The 14,501-nt window shown below is 37.9% G+C and overlaps 1 protein-coding gene across 1 annotated transcript in view; it reads left to right on the forward strand.

The window, feature by feature from the left end:
* spata20 (spermatogenesis associated 20) overlaps window positions 1-14,501 on the forward strand; it is a 158,771-nt gene that overhangs the window by 60,005 nt on the left and 84,265 nt on the right. Inside the window, exon 14 of the mRNA XM_030121760.1 lies at window positions 12,647-12,846. Within this exon, the coding sequence (XP_029977620.1) occupies window positions 12,647-12,846 (200 nt within the window). The remainder of the gene's footprint in view (window positions 1-12,646; window positions 12,847-14,501) is intronic.

The raw sequence follows: 14,501 nt of genomic DNA on the forward strand, positions 1-14,501 counted from the left end.
TGCTAAATAAATATTTGCATTTACTCCTCCCAACAATTCTGTACATTCTGGCAGAAACGTCCATATTTCATATTCATCAGGGTAAACATGCTAAATGGGTTGCACAAGCTATTTTGCCCATTTGAGAGACGTAACCCACTGTACGTCCTGGTAGATAACCTTCAGTGTGTTTTTGCGTGTGCAGTCAAGTTTGCACACGTTTTTACACACACAAACCTTTAGTAAATCAGGCCATAAGAGAGCTGGATTCCCCACAACAGCATACTGCCCCCAGACTTACTATGTAAATCTATGGGAATGTGCTCAGGATTTTATTTTACACACTGGAAGACAGTAGTCCAGTTACAATGTGAAAGAAATCTGTGCTCAAAATGTTGACATATGAGCCTGATGCCAGTTTCCACCCAGATCAGAAAACTACACTGAAGCTGTTAAGGACTCACACTCACAGAGAACCCCACTGTATTTCATATGATTTTACAGTCTCTTTTGAAAAAAAAAACAAAAAAAAAAAAACAGCCAAAAACACAGGCATAAGGGGCTTAAACTGTACTGTAATGTATGACTTCATGATCTGTGAGTATAGAAACAGGGATAGGGTCAAATTTTCTGTCATTAGTTTTTGAGATTATACATGAATGTGATTAAATTCTTAAATTATCAGTGAATTCAGATTAGTTCTGACCAAGACATGTTTAAAAAAAAAAAAAAAAAGTTTGGCCATTTTAAACCCTTTCATGCATAGTGGTCACTACAGTGGACAGCTATTCAAAGCTGTTATCTTGTATAATCATGGATTTTATTGTTTTAGTTCCATATCAGTCAATAAAGCGGACGTACCATTGCTGTAACTCTGCTGTTCTTGATAAACCTGATCTGCAGTAACATGTTTGAGTGTAAGTCAATTTCTTGTAGACTGTAATTAACTTTTTTTTTTTTTTAATAACAAAAAGTTGTTGTTTTTTTTGCATATTATCTCCATAAAGTGAGTAGTAACTAATATTGCAGTACGTTAAAATGTGACAAAACATCAGATTAGCAGCATTAAAAAAAATGTATTTCATAGTTTTCACACAATATATTAGTAAATACTTGTGTCTTCGCTTCAAAAATTTAACTCATGGTGTCCAGCTGAGTGGATATTTTTGCAGTTCCATGAAAAATGAGTTCATAAAAAAATTCAATCGCAGTGTTTTTTTCATGTTGAAAGAGGAATAAAAACACTCAGGAAAAAATCTTTATTAAGTGACAAGCATTGGCTTAAGAGTCTGGTTTAGACCAGCTGTAAAGGTGAAATGTCATGAGATAACTTTGGTTTTGATGTGATGATATATAAATAAAATTTGATTGATTGATTGAAGCATCATTTATGTAACTGGTGCAATTTGGATCAAAATTCCTTCCATTGACTTCCATTCATATTTTTGTAGGTAGGTCTCATGGGGCATAACGGAAGAAGCCGGACTTCTGCTCCCAATAAGCCTTAGGTCACAGATGTCAAACATGAGGCCCGGGGGCCAAATCTGGCCCGCCAAAGGGTCCAGTCCGGCCCTGGGATGACCGTGCAAAGTGCAGAAGATATTAACAGTCAAGGGCGTCAAACTGGAAAATAACAGCATAACAACCTAAAAAGAATGACTCCAAATGTTCTTGGTTTAATGTGAAAAAAATAATCTGACATCATGCCTATAAATAATGGCAACACCAATGTTTTCTCTTTGATTTATTGCAAATAACGTTAAACTCTGATATCCTTTAATAATAAAATATCAATTACCTGAACAAATATGAACAACCTGAAATGTCTAAAGAAAAATAAGTGCAGTTTTAACAATATTCTGTCTGTTTTGTGTCTTAGTAGATGCACATGTAAATATTGATCACATTTTCCTTATTTTTGCTTCTGCCAAGGAGGTTCTGTTTTTGCCAGCATGGGTTTGTCTGTCTGTCGGTGTGCAAGAAAAGTCAAAAAGTTATGGACGAATTTGGATGAAAATTTCAGGAAATGTTGATACTGGCACAAGGAAGAAATGATAAAATTTTGATGGTGATCGGGAGGGGGGGGGGGGCGCACTGATCTGCCGTGGCGGAGGTCTGCGCTCTCTGAGTGCTTCTAGTTTCTTCTTATTTTTCTTCAGAAATTTGTAATTTTTTCAGGTCATTCACATCTTTTTTGTTTGGATAGTTTGTAAAAAGTAAATGATTTCATAATTTAGTGTTATTTTTTGTTCATAAAAAATTTGTAGTTGTCATTATTTCTAGGTTATTATACTATTATTTGATTGGTCCGGCCCACTGGAGGTCAAACTGGGCTGAATGTGGAACCTGAAAGAAAATGAGTTTGACAGCCCTGCCTTAGGTGCAACATTCAAGTCATTTGAGCATCATCGAAGCCAAAACATCATGGACACCATGAAAATAAACTAAAATAACCTTTACCATGTTTAATGGTGGCAGCTCAGTGGAGTGGCTTTTGTGTTTTAGCTTTTTGCATACTGCCTATTATCTGCTCTAGACCAGAATTTATCCCCACATTTTGTGCACACACTTGGTAATAATAGTAAAATAAAATAATGTGAAATTGTATCTTTTTTATTTAAAACGTCTTCTCTCAGTCATGCTCATTAAGTCATCCAAACCTCAAGGAAACTGCACTGATGTGAGATTCTGTCATTTTCTCACAGAAATGTGATCAGGAATCAATGTAGTGCTATTGGCTTTGGTATCTATACAGCCTAATCAATCTCCATTACTTCCCCCTCCTTTTTATGGATCTGATCTAAACCTTAGTGATGTGTGTGACCTGAGTCCTTCTCTTCTTAGTTTCTTGTAAATCAGTGGAGTGGTTTACATCTCCTTGGCATAAGTAACGACAAGGAATCATGCCAAAGTACCGGCCCGGTACATGTTGGCTGTTTTTATCATCTTGTTAGCACTCCTCCTGCTACAGTCACAGTGATGTTTTGTTTGCTGGAAGCACACAGTCTGTGGCTCCGACACATTTAATGTAACCGTAGTGAGTTCTGTTGGTGCTGAACTTCTGCTGTTTGTATCTTGACAATAGATGGTTGGTATGTTTTATTCCCAGCAGACAGACCACTGACCCTGGTGGGCTCGGGTCAATAATAATAATAATAGGATGTTTAAAAAAAACTGGAATTCAGTGGGGGTCGATGGTTAATATCAGACTTATCAGTTCCAATCACTGACTGTGTGTAAATACTATAAGGAAAAAATCTGACTGACTATCTCCCATATATGTTTTAGTAGTTTTAATAATAAACTAGTTCCAAATATCAAAACTAGAATGGTGAATGGACTGAACTTATATAGTGCATTTTATGGTGCCTAAAGCACTTTACAAGGCCTCACATGCACCCATTCACACACACACACACACACACACACACACACACACACACACACACACACCAGCAGGTGGCTGCCACCATTGGATTTTCATTAATCTGTTAAAGATAAGAGAAAATATATTTTGTATTTTTTATATATATATATATATATATATATATATATATATATATATATATATATATATATATATATATATATGTGTATGTGTGTGTGTGTGTGTGTGTGTGTTTTTTAAACATGCACAGTGTTTCCTGAGGAATTGATCTCTTGGCTTATAAGGGGGTTTTGAAATTTGAAATCTAAATTTTGAAATGTGTAAATGTCTACCTCTCTGAAACACTATTTCCTTCATTCTGAGGGCAGATTTAGAGGAATGAAGCCAAAAAACCATGTGATATTCCCCTTGCATTTGGCGTTGCTCCCACGCTTCGACGCAGACATGATCGTAGAAAAATATTCACTTGCACGAAATTAGTGATAATAGGAGTGGCACTCACACTGCGCACGCACACACACACACACACACACACACACACACACACACACACACACACACACACTGTGATGTTGTGTTGTTGCAGCAGTCACAGGGGGCCCTCTGGTGGTGGAATCAGTGTCAGTGGTGTGTGTTTTGTCCTTTGGGTGTTACCGTAGTCAGTTCAGACATGGAAGGAAGTAGCAGACACGTGTGTGTCATTGTGTTTGTATGGACACAAAGAACGTTTGTCTGTGAGTATTTTATGTTCAGCTGTTGTGTTAATGAACAGTCACACCTGTCTGTGATGGAAACTGTTGTTCTCAGATTAAAAGACACTGGAAATTTGAAGTCGATCTGAAGATGCTAATTGTTAGCATGTCTGTGGATTTTCCCATTGATGTTAGCATCAAGCTGGCGGTCTTTTCTCCTTCATTTGAATGTATAATGCTGTTAATGTGCTGTAACACAGAACAGAACTCAGACATGTTTTGTTTGTATGTTACAGTTTTACACTGAAGTCTGCAGGAAAAGCTTTGGACTGAAGTTTTGGGCGTCCAGCTTTTCTTGGTAAACCTGTTATCTATCTGCAGAGCTACAGCTGTACACACACGCAGAATACACACAAAAAAACACCGCTACACTGGTGGAAAGACAGCGGAGTGGGTCAGATCTCAGCATCGGGGCCCCCCAAGGACAGCGTCAGGGGCCTCGACGTTCAATGACACTTGTGAGAACCCTGGACAGGACAAACGAGACTTACAACAAGTCACAAGATGAAACCAACTTAACAAGGGGAGCATCACTGAACAGCACAGGATGCAAACTATTTAATTATAATTTACACAAAAACACAAAAATACCAGTTTACATGGTAAGACAAAAGAGAATAAAAGACGCAACATGTTATTTTCATTGTAATGGTTTTGATTTAATGTTAGAATGCCTTAATAATCGCATTATATTAATATGACAGATACTAATATGTGGTTCACTTCATACATTAACAACCACTAGAAATGTCCTGCAAACAGACTTAAAGGATATTTCAGAATATGGACTTTTGCTTTTAGCCAGGCTTTATACTTTTATAGGAGTACAGACTGTGTGGACTTTGGGCACCTTTATATTTGAATGTCACTCATCTTGACTTACGATAAAGACGTCCTTAAAAAAAGCATAGTTGACATTTGTTTTTCAATTCAATTATTAAAAGTGTTCCAATTAGTTGTAGAAATTGTTGTTCTCAGACTGGCACTAAGTGTGGTCCTCCAGAAGAAACGGTCCAACCTACAGTGTTTAGATGAACTGACTGACAGCCCATCACAGAGGCGGAGCTCAGACAGGAGGGGCGGGAGGGAACAAAGCTCCGAGTTACTGTTATGAACTGTCGACAGATCAGAGACAGCGCTGACAGCTCGTATGTCACACCTGCATATGTGTGTTTTATCAGAGCTGACGTCTGTGGCAGTTCTCATCTGAGAGGACTGACTGGGCCGTTGTGGTGGCGGCGCGTACGGTCGACGCCCATTAGTGACGCTACAGCCGCCACCATGTGGACACCTGTCCCAACAGTGGACACCTGTCCCAACAGTGGACACCGTATTTTGTAATACAAATATTTCCCCTGTCTGTTTGAAATGAACAGCTTATGCACACATGACCGTTTTCACAAACATCTTATATTTCCATGGTCCTGTATATCTACACCATCAAGAACATGCTAAGCCTGTAGATGGCAGTGGGGTGAGACCATTGAGTACCATTAACCAATCAGAATCCTGAAAAGAATTACAATGAAACAGTTACTTTGCACATATGACGCAAATGCATTTCTGTTGAAAACTGCGATGTCCGTCCCAGATCCGTTTCCCTCTGTTTACACACAAATACCAAAATGGAGATTTGCCGAAATCTCCAATGTGGTCAGAGTTTTTAGACACCATTGTTTTCAGTGGGCGTGACCATCGTTGTGTAGACAATAGGCACAAACGCAGAGAAAACTCTGTTTTACTAGATGCTGGCTACGTGTAAACGTAGCCTCAGAAACATGTGCTGTCACTTTACTTTAGACCAGCCGTATAAATGTTGTTTAAAGTGTTACCTGCTCATTTACATTCACACTGCAGGTCTTAAAGCTCTTTGGTGAAATCCTGTGTATATTATCTATTTTCCTTTGTTTAATGTACTGATCATGTAGATGTTTGTTAAAAGTCAGACTAAAGTTGAGGGTTATTATATCAGAAACAGAGAAAACTGAAGAAAAGGTGACTTTTTCAGCAAAGATTATCAATAACTGAATGTAGAAACAAGCATCTCCATCCACTGTCATTGATCCAACTCCATTGGTTTTACTGGTGAATCAATGTTGTAGAAGATGACAGTGTTTCCACCTTTACTACGGAGCCTCTGAACGTCCAAATGGGTCATATCTGATGACCATCAAAAGATGAAGAACTGCATTTTACACCAATTATTGACATGGATTGATAGGATTAGTGGATCAACAGGTATGAAACAGTTCCATCAGTAGATGGTTTCAGTTAGACCAGTACAAGTGCACTTTAAACACTGCCATCCAAACTTTCATGAGTGCATTTTGTCATCATTTTTTTATGTGTGTGTGTGTGTGTAGGATGTGGAACATGGCTGTTCTGTGTGTGACCTCTGTAAGAACAGAGAAAGCAGTCAGACGTCCTGCTCTGTGTGGGTGTTTAAATGCTGTGTGTGATCATCACTAATGTTATAGTGATTCAAGTCCAGATGGGGGCTGGGCTGCCTTTAGGTCCAGGATACAGACCAGTACAACTGACAACAAGAAACGCACTCAGAGAGCACAGACCTTCACCAAGGCAGATCAGTGGGCCCCAGTGGCCCCCCCAACCCAATCACCACCAAAATTTAATCATTTCTTCCTTGTGCCAGTATCAACATTTCCTGAAAATTTCATGAAAATCCATCCATAACTTTCTGAGTTATCTTGCTAACAAACAAACAAACAAACAAACACACAAAGCAAAGCGATCACAATACCTCCTGGCGAGGAAATTAACAAAGAATAGAATTAGGTTCATGTTAGTCCCAGAACTGGTCAGCTCAACCCCCCAAAAATGTATTTCCTGTTTTTCTCATGGCCTGAATTTAAAAAATTACATCACAAATCGTCGTAATATCTACTTTTCAAACTTGTCAAACCATGTTTTCTTGTTGTTGTCCCCTGCGTGTGCTTTTTTGTGTGTTCTCGCTTTGGTCTGGTTATGCCTTTTTTGTCTTGTATTAAAATACTTTTATGTTGTGTTTATTTCTTTTTTCTTCTTGTGTCTTTAATTTCATTTTCTCATATATGAGGTCTCTTATATAACTGTGGTCTTGTCACATGTTTTAGGTTTTCATCTTGTTCGTTCTTCTCCTTTTTTATGTATTTTTTGTTTTTTGCATCTTTCACAAAATTTTTGTCTTGGCATATTTGTGTCTGCTTTGTTTTGTTGCTCCATCTTTGTACATAATTTTCATCCTTTTGTGCCTTTTATGCCTTTTTTGTCTTTTCCATTGTATTCACCTTATCATGTCTTTTATGTTTTGTTTTTTTTTGTTTTTACAGCTGAGGTCTCTCTATATTTCACGCTGCTTTGTTGAGGTCAACCATATTGTTTGATCTTAAAAATGAATTCATCATATTTTTGTGTATCTTACTACAGCTCTGTGGCCCATTTTGGTTTCTGACTGTAAATATATAAAAGGCAGTTGTAAAAATGAAAATGCCACAGTAATGTCCCCTAATATAAACATTGCTTGTGTGTGGTAAAGTGTGTTTCCACGGTGCTCAGAAAAAGCTTCCAGAGTCAAATTAAATTATTGGTGGAGTTCACATACCTCTAGTCTGTATGTGATTGTAAATTCATGCTTGTCAAAAATACTGGACAGTGAGTATTGCAGGGTCGAGTCAGAGCACACGATGCATGTGACAGTAGTTATTATTTGGGGTTTGTTAACCCTTTACCCCCTGAGCCATGATTCCAGGTAAAGGTGCTGCTGTTGTCATCTGTTTCAGGTTCATAGAAGCTGCTGTGAGTCTGTGCTTGTGTTCCTTTTCTTCAGTGGTTTTGCTTTACTGTGTGTTTTAGGGTCAAAACAGGTGGAAGAACAGAAAAAAACAAAGAGAGGAACTGAAGTTTGACAGGTTTGGACTAAATAAGGCACTAGAATGGACAGCAATAAGACATTTAGGATGTTGAACATGAACTGTGAACTGGAACACACTGAACAACAACAAGGATTTGATTTAGGTCCAGCAGTTTTTGTTTTGGGCCTTTTTTTAATAAATCAGTCCAGCTGCTTTTTGACACCTGTTTGAACTCCATAAGGCAGTTACACAGTCAAAAAAATAATAAAATAAGCTACAAAATTAACAGAAACAGCCAAAGCGATCAATAAAACGAAGAAAAATGAATAATTAACCAAGAAAGTAAGTAACATGAACAAAATTAGCCACAAACTGAACAAAATGGAAGAAAAAAATAATAAAATTAGAAAACAAAGTATTGGAAAAAATGACAAAATAAGTAACAAAATGAGCAAAAACAAAAAGAAATGTACAAAATAATAGATAACATGAAAAATATGAAAAAAAAGAATAATAATAAAAAAGAATAAAATGCAAACTAGTATTTGAATTTGGGTCCAGCAGTTTTTGTTTTGGGCTTTTTTTTTTTTAATAAATCAGTCCAGCTGCTTTTTGACACCTGCTTGAACTCCATAAAGCAGTTACACAGTCAAAAAAATAATAAAATCAGCTACAAAATTAACAGAAACAGCCAAAGTGATCAATAAAATGAAGAAAAATGAATAATTAACCAAGAAAATAATAAGTAACATGAACAAAATTAGCCACAAACTGAACAAAATGGAAGAAAAATAAAATAAAATAAAAAAAAACCCTAAATGTTGGAAAAAATAACAAAATAAGCAACTAAATGAGCAAAAACAAAAAAAAAATGTACAAAACCATAAACAACATGAAAAATATGACCAAAAAAAGAATAATAATACAAAAGAATAAAATAGCAAACTAGTATTTGAATTTGGGCCCAGCAGTTTTTTTGGGCTTTTTTTTTTAAATAAATCAGTCCAGCTGCTTTTTGACACCAGCTTGAACTCCTTAAAGCAGTTACACAGGCAAAACTCAATGAAAACACTGTAAAAAAACAAACAAACAAAAAAACAAAGGAACATCTCCACAACGCAGGAAACAACAGTTAAAAACAACACAAGAATAACGGTGTAAGATGAAGTCCAAACCATCTGTTTTTATAGTGAGTCGGTCCCACTCACTGCTCTGTGTTTTCCACAGGCGGCAGGGGGTGAACTGAGCATGCTCAGATGTCTATGTAGAGAACAAGGTCTATTCTGTCAGCACGATTTTAAAATTTTCCTGCTGAACGCGTGGTTGAATTTTTCTGAATATTTAAAATAAATGATACATTCAGAGCGCTCACCGCAGACATGTCAGGGGTTAAATAGTTAATTTAATATCACAGTTTTCCATGGAGCGCTGCCAAATTAAAATCCCCCTCGGAGCTAAGGTCAGGAAATCATGTGCATCATCATATCACACCACAAACTGAGCGTGTGGAATGGCTGGAGACAGTTTTATACAAATAAAGAGATGGTATTGGCCACCATGTACTGAAGTGGGGACAGTCCAGGTACACAGGACTACATTTAACTAAGTGTGATAATACACTGTGTATAAACTCTCACATGTAGCAATTAAAATGGTTATTAAAAAAGCAACAAATTTCTTGCACGGTGATTTAATCAGCCTCGTTATTATTGCATTATAAGACGGTGGACTGAGGGGGAAGAATGTATAAGTGAGATAAACTGGGAAAGGACAGAGAGGAGGACAGATACAGCCCTCACACTGTAAAAAAGGCCTGTACCAAAATAAGAAAATTCAACGCATTATTGGGTTTAAAATGTCTTATTTCAAGTAAAATTATCTGCCAGTGCAGTAAGAAAATTGGACTTATCAAGTTTTCTTTTAATAAGAAAATGTTATCTAAGGATTATAGAATGTTAAAATACTTATTTTAAGCAGAATATACTTGCTGCAGATAGACAACAGGTTTACCAAGAAAAGACGGACGCCCAAAACTTCTGTCCAGATCTGTTCCTGTAGACTCACTGTAAAACTGACACATACAAACAAAATATGTCGGAGTTCTGTTCACTGCCTTAGTACATTTACATGGCATTATACATTTAAATGAATGGGAAAAAGACCACTAGCTTGATGCTAACTTGAATTGGAAAATCCATAGACACGCTAACGATTAGCATTTACAGATTAATTTAAGATTTACGTCTTTTTCTCCAGCAACAAAAGTTCACATCAGAGATATTTGATACTATTCATTCTGACAACAACTGAACAGAAAATACTCACAGACAAACATTTTTGGGGCCATACAAACAGAGTGAAAGAAACGTGTCTGTTAGTTCCTTCTTATGTCCGAACTGACTACGGGAACACCACAAGGACAAAACATACGTTAGTGACACTTATTCCCACCACTAGAGGGCCGCCTTTGTTTACTTTGAACAGCTGAACATCACATATTATTGGGCTTATTAGTATTAGTACTGATTAGTGGGACTAAGACTCCTGTCAATCACTCACAAGCGTAAATAAACCTGTGTGGACATAAACATGTGTAACAGTAGCGGTCTGTTCCATGGACAGTTTCATTTGAAATGTTTTCAGATGGTGGGGGGGAGAAGGACACAGGTGTTTGGAAGCACTGACATGTGCAATTATTTTTATCAGCGGAGTACTGCAGTCTGAAATATCACTGAAAGGAAATACACACTGTTGATGCTGCCCCCCCCCAATTTAACTATGTGATTAATCGTGATTAATCACAGAAATCCACACGATTAATTGCGACTAAACATTTTAATCGCTGCCCAGCATTTATATATATATATATATATATATTTATATATTTATATATATACACACACACACACACACATATATATATGGTCTTAGTCAGATGTAATGACTCAATAGATATGTATTTAAAGGCAAAACTGCATAAACTAGTACAGATTTCTTGACCCAGGGTTAGGGTTAGTTTTGAGTAAGACTTTCTCTATGACCCCCCCCCAACCCCCCAGCCATGCAGGCTCTCTAAATCCCACTGCATTGACAAACCATTTGGCTAATTTCCACTTCTCAGAATACTAGAGGACAATGTTTATCCTCCTCCTCCTTCTTTCCTTCACTAGTGTGAGGGACTGGGGGGAGGGGTCGCTAGACAGGCTAACCTCCTTCCCCTATGTTTCTTAGCCTTTTATAGGTTGACTGAGGAGGAGTTCATGGGAAGAGGTGGAACTGGTTGATGAAAACAGGGCCAGCAGTTGCAGATTGACAGGAGCTTGCCAGTGGTTTGCCTTTGGCCCCCTGCTTTAAACTGTCATAACCTTAGGATGCAACAGTTTTTATCAGATGCATTTTTTTAAATTATGGAAGTCCTTTGCAGTGGACAGTTTTTAGGGTTTTTTTATACAAAGCTATGAAACTCTGGTCAATAATCGTGGGCAGAAAACCCAAAGCTGAGTCTTAGGAGGTTAATTTTATGAGATCCCAGAGCAGTCAGAATTCTAAAACTAAGGTGATCCTTTTTTTCATTATATTGCTTAGCGTCTATAGACTGCCCCTATGTGGTTTGGAGAGTATTGCCTTTATAACCCTTTGGAAAATGAGTGTAAATTTTGTGTCCACAAATGTAGACGTCATCCATGAAAGGGTTAACGCAGTGTTTTTCAACCTTGGGGTTGGGACCCCATGTGGGGTTGCCTGGAATTCAAATGGGGTCGCCTGAAATTTCTAGTAATTGATAAAAATAAAATTACTAATAAAAGGTATATATGGTCAGTTGAGAGACAATCACAATACATGAAAGACATGACGAACTCTGAAGCTGAAACTGCAGCACTGTGGTTCTGTTTCTGTGTCACATGTTCACTGTGGTCAGTTTCAGATGCTGCAGCTCTTTCATAATTCATAGTTTCAGTTCTAGTTTGTTCAGTATTAATTGTCCTCCTTGTAAATCACAGCTGGACTGACTGGACAGATCCTGACCAAGGAAAATCCAATTCTCACTTTGTGCAGTAATCTCAACCTGGCTTTTCTGCCTCCATCCACAATAATATACATTATATAGAATAAGTGTCGTCTAAAATTAATGTTTATTTGCAACATAGTACAGCAGACTAATACATGATCAAAAACAAATTACTTTCAGCAAAAAAATGTCTCTGTTTTGAATGTCTGGGGTCACCAGAAATTTGTGATGTTAAAATGGGGTCAGGAACCAAAAAAGGTTGGAAACCAGTGGGTTTACATCACTGTAAATGTTTCCTCAGGTTTGACTTTTGACATTTTGATGTTTATAGCATTTTTACTGCTAGTAAATAAACATTCTGTTGTGCAGTAACATTACAGCCCATCTCAGATTTCAGAAATAAAAATCTTGTTGAAATGCTAATGAAAGCTGTCCTTGTCTGATCACATAGCCACTCCCATCGCAAATCAAATAAGGAAACAAAGGGCGTCTTAACATCCTACTATGGACACCGTGGTCGGAGTTGACAGTTTTGTGAACAGTTGCATTGCATTTATAAAATGTATCTTACATGGTTGAGCAGAGACAGTGTTTTGGAGGATACTTATTTGAAGTACAGGACAGTGGATTTCCAGCCGGACTCATTTTGCGTGTGTGTGTTTTCCAGATCAGGACGGAGCCGAGCCCAGTGCAAACTCAGTGTCGGCATCCAACCTCCTGCGTCTGTCCCACTACACTGGACGACAGGACTGGGTCCACAGGTCCCAGCAGCTGCTGGCGGCCTTCTCCGACCGTCTGACCAGGGTCCCCATAGCGCTGCCTGAAATGGTCCGGGCCCTGATGGCTCATCACTATACACTGAAACAGGTGAGACTTTCAAGCACAAGGACAATTCCACTGAACAGCAGGTGTTACGATAAGTCCAGAAAGTACAGCAAAGGTTGAGGCCACGCAGATGGACTCGTGTTCATTCAGAGTCATGAGGAAACTAAAGGATTCATCTGCTGACAAGTTTTTTTCCAACTAAGCAACAGTTTCTGGCCCTGACTCATCAGGGCCTTTTCCACCTATGGAATATTTCCATATCATTCATTCATTCATCTTCTGAACTGTTTTGTCCTTGAGGTGGTTGCAGGGGCGGAGCCTATCCCAGCTATGTTTCAGGCGAGGGTTTACCCTGGACATGTCATCAGTTCATCACAGACATATAGGCCAATGAAAATACCAATCTGTGTATCTACTAATTATAAAGGAGATGATTAAATGTATGTAGGTTAAAAAGTCAGTCTGATATTCAGTGATGTGTAACAGTGCAGTTACAGATTAATCCCACCGGTCTCACCTGTGGGCAGTTCAGGTAATAGTTTTAGGATATAAACTCAAACACAGTGACAGTCATGCATCCTAATGCTGGATACCGCCTGTTAGAAAATAATTAAACAGCAGAGAAATGAAGGAAACTTGTTTGGACCTAGTGTTGAAATACTGTGGGGACAAAAAAATTTTTATGCTGACACTAAATCTTCTAACTGGACATTTAAATGTTTGCCTGATGTTGTTTCAGAACGCTGATGTCTACTGGGAAAAAAGGGACTCACTCCAGGTCCAATCAAAACTAATAATAACAAAACCTAATCAGTGGTTTAAAATAGATTCAAATCACAGATACAGTATCCTTCCTCCTGTGTGTGAAAAGCAGGGTAAATCAGTCTAAATGTGTGTTTTCTGTATGTATTTACCTAAATCACTGAGCTCCGCCTCTGTCTGCGTTCGGCGTCCTGGTTTTATGGCGTTTTCATGTCGGGTCTCAAATCTTCTTAACCACTCATCTAAAATAATAACACACCAACTACCAAGTGCTTTTCACTTTTGTTTCTATTTGCGACATTTCTTCTCACAATCCTTCAACACACTTTTAGCGTTCCACCTCTTTGACAGATTTGCGACTCACCGGGAGTTGATGATGAACAGCAGCTCCACTGTGTACATTATACAAGTGTCTGCCACTGAGCAAATAAACGCTTTCATCTGAAATTAAGCAACTGATGTGTTAAACTTGGCAGGTCACTGGCAGATACTGTGCTCTTTTACATGCATTCCCACTTAATCCCTGGACACTCACTCTCAGAATGTTTTCCTCAACTTTTTTAACAGCTGCCATGCACTTAATTAGCTGTTTGAGTTCAGCCTCAGTTTTTTAATCGGTTTTCTACAACAGCGTATTAGGGCCACGTAAGAAAATAAAAACACTTGTCATTGCAAGAATAAAGTCATAAAATATCGAGATGAAACCCGTAATTTTATGAGAATAAAGTCAAAGTTGCATCATAGAGATGTTTTTGAACATTAAATACTACTAAATATGTCTCATTATCATTGAAAAATTGAATTTGAAATGATGGATAATGATGTGTCATGACAGAATTTTTACGACCCTGTCTGTCATTTTGATGAACAATAAAAAGTTCTAGTGCAGCCTCTGTATGGTACGTGTTCATCAGTAGTCGCTTTTCCATTGAGCC

The sequence above is a fragment of the Sphaeramia orbicularis genome, chromosome 19 (genome assembly GCF_902148855.1).
Source record: "Sphaeramia orbicularis chromosome 19, fSphaOr1.1, whole genome shotgun sequence".
Classification (NCBI taxonomy): Eukaryota; Metazoa; Chordata; class Actinopteri; order Kurtiformes; family Apogonidae; genus Sphaeramia; species Sphaeramia orbicularis.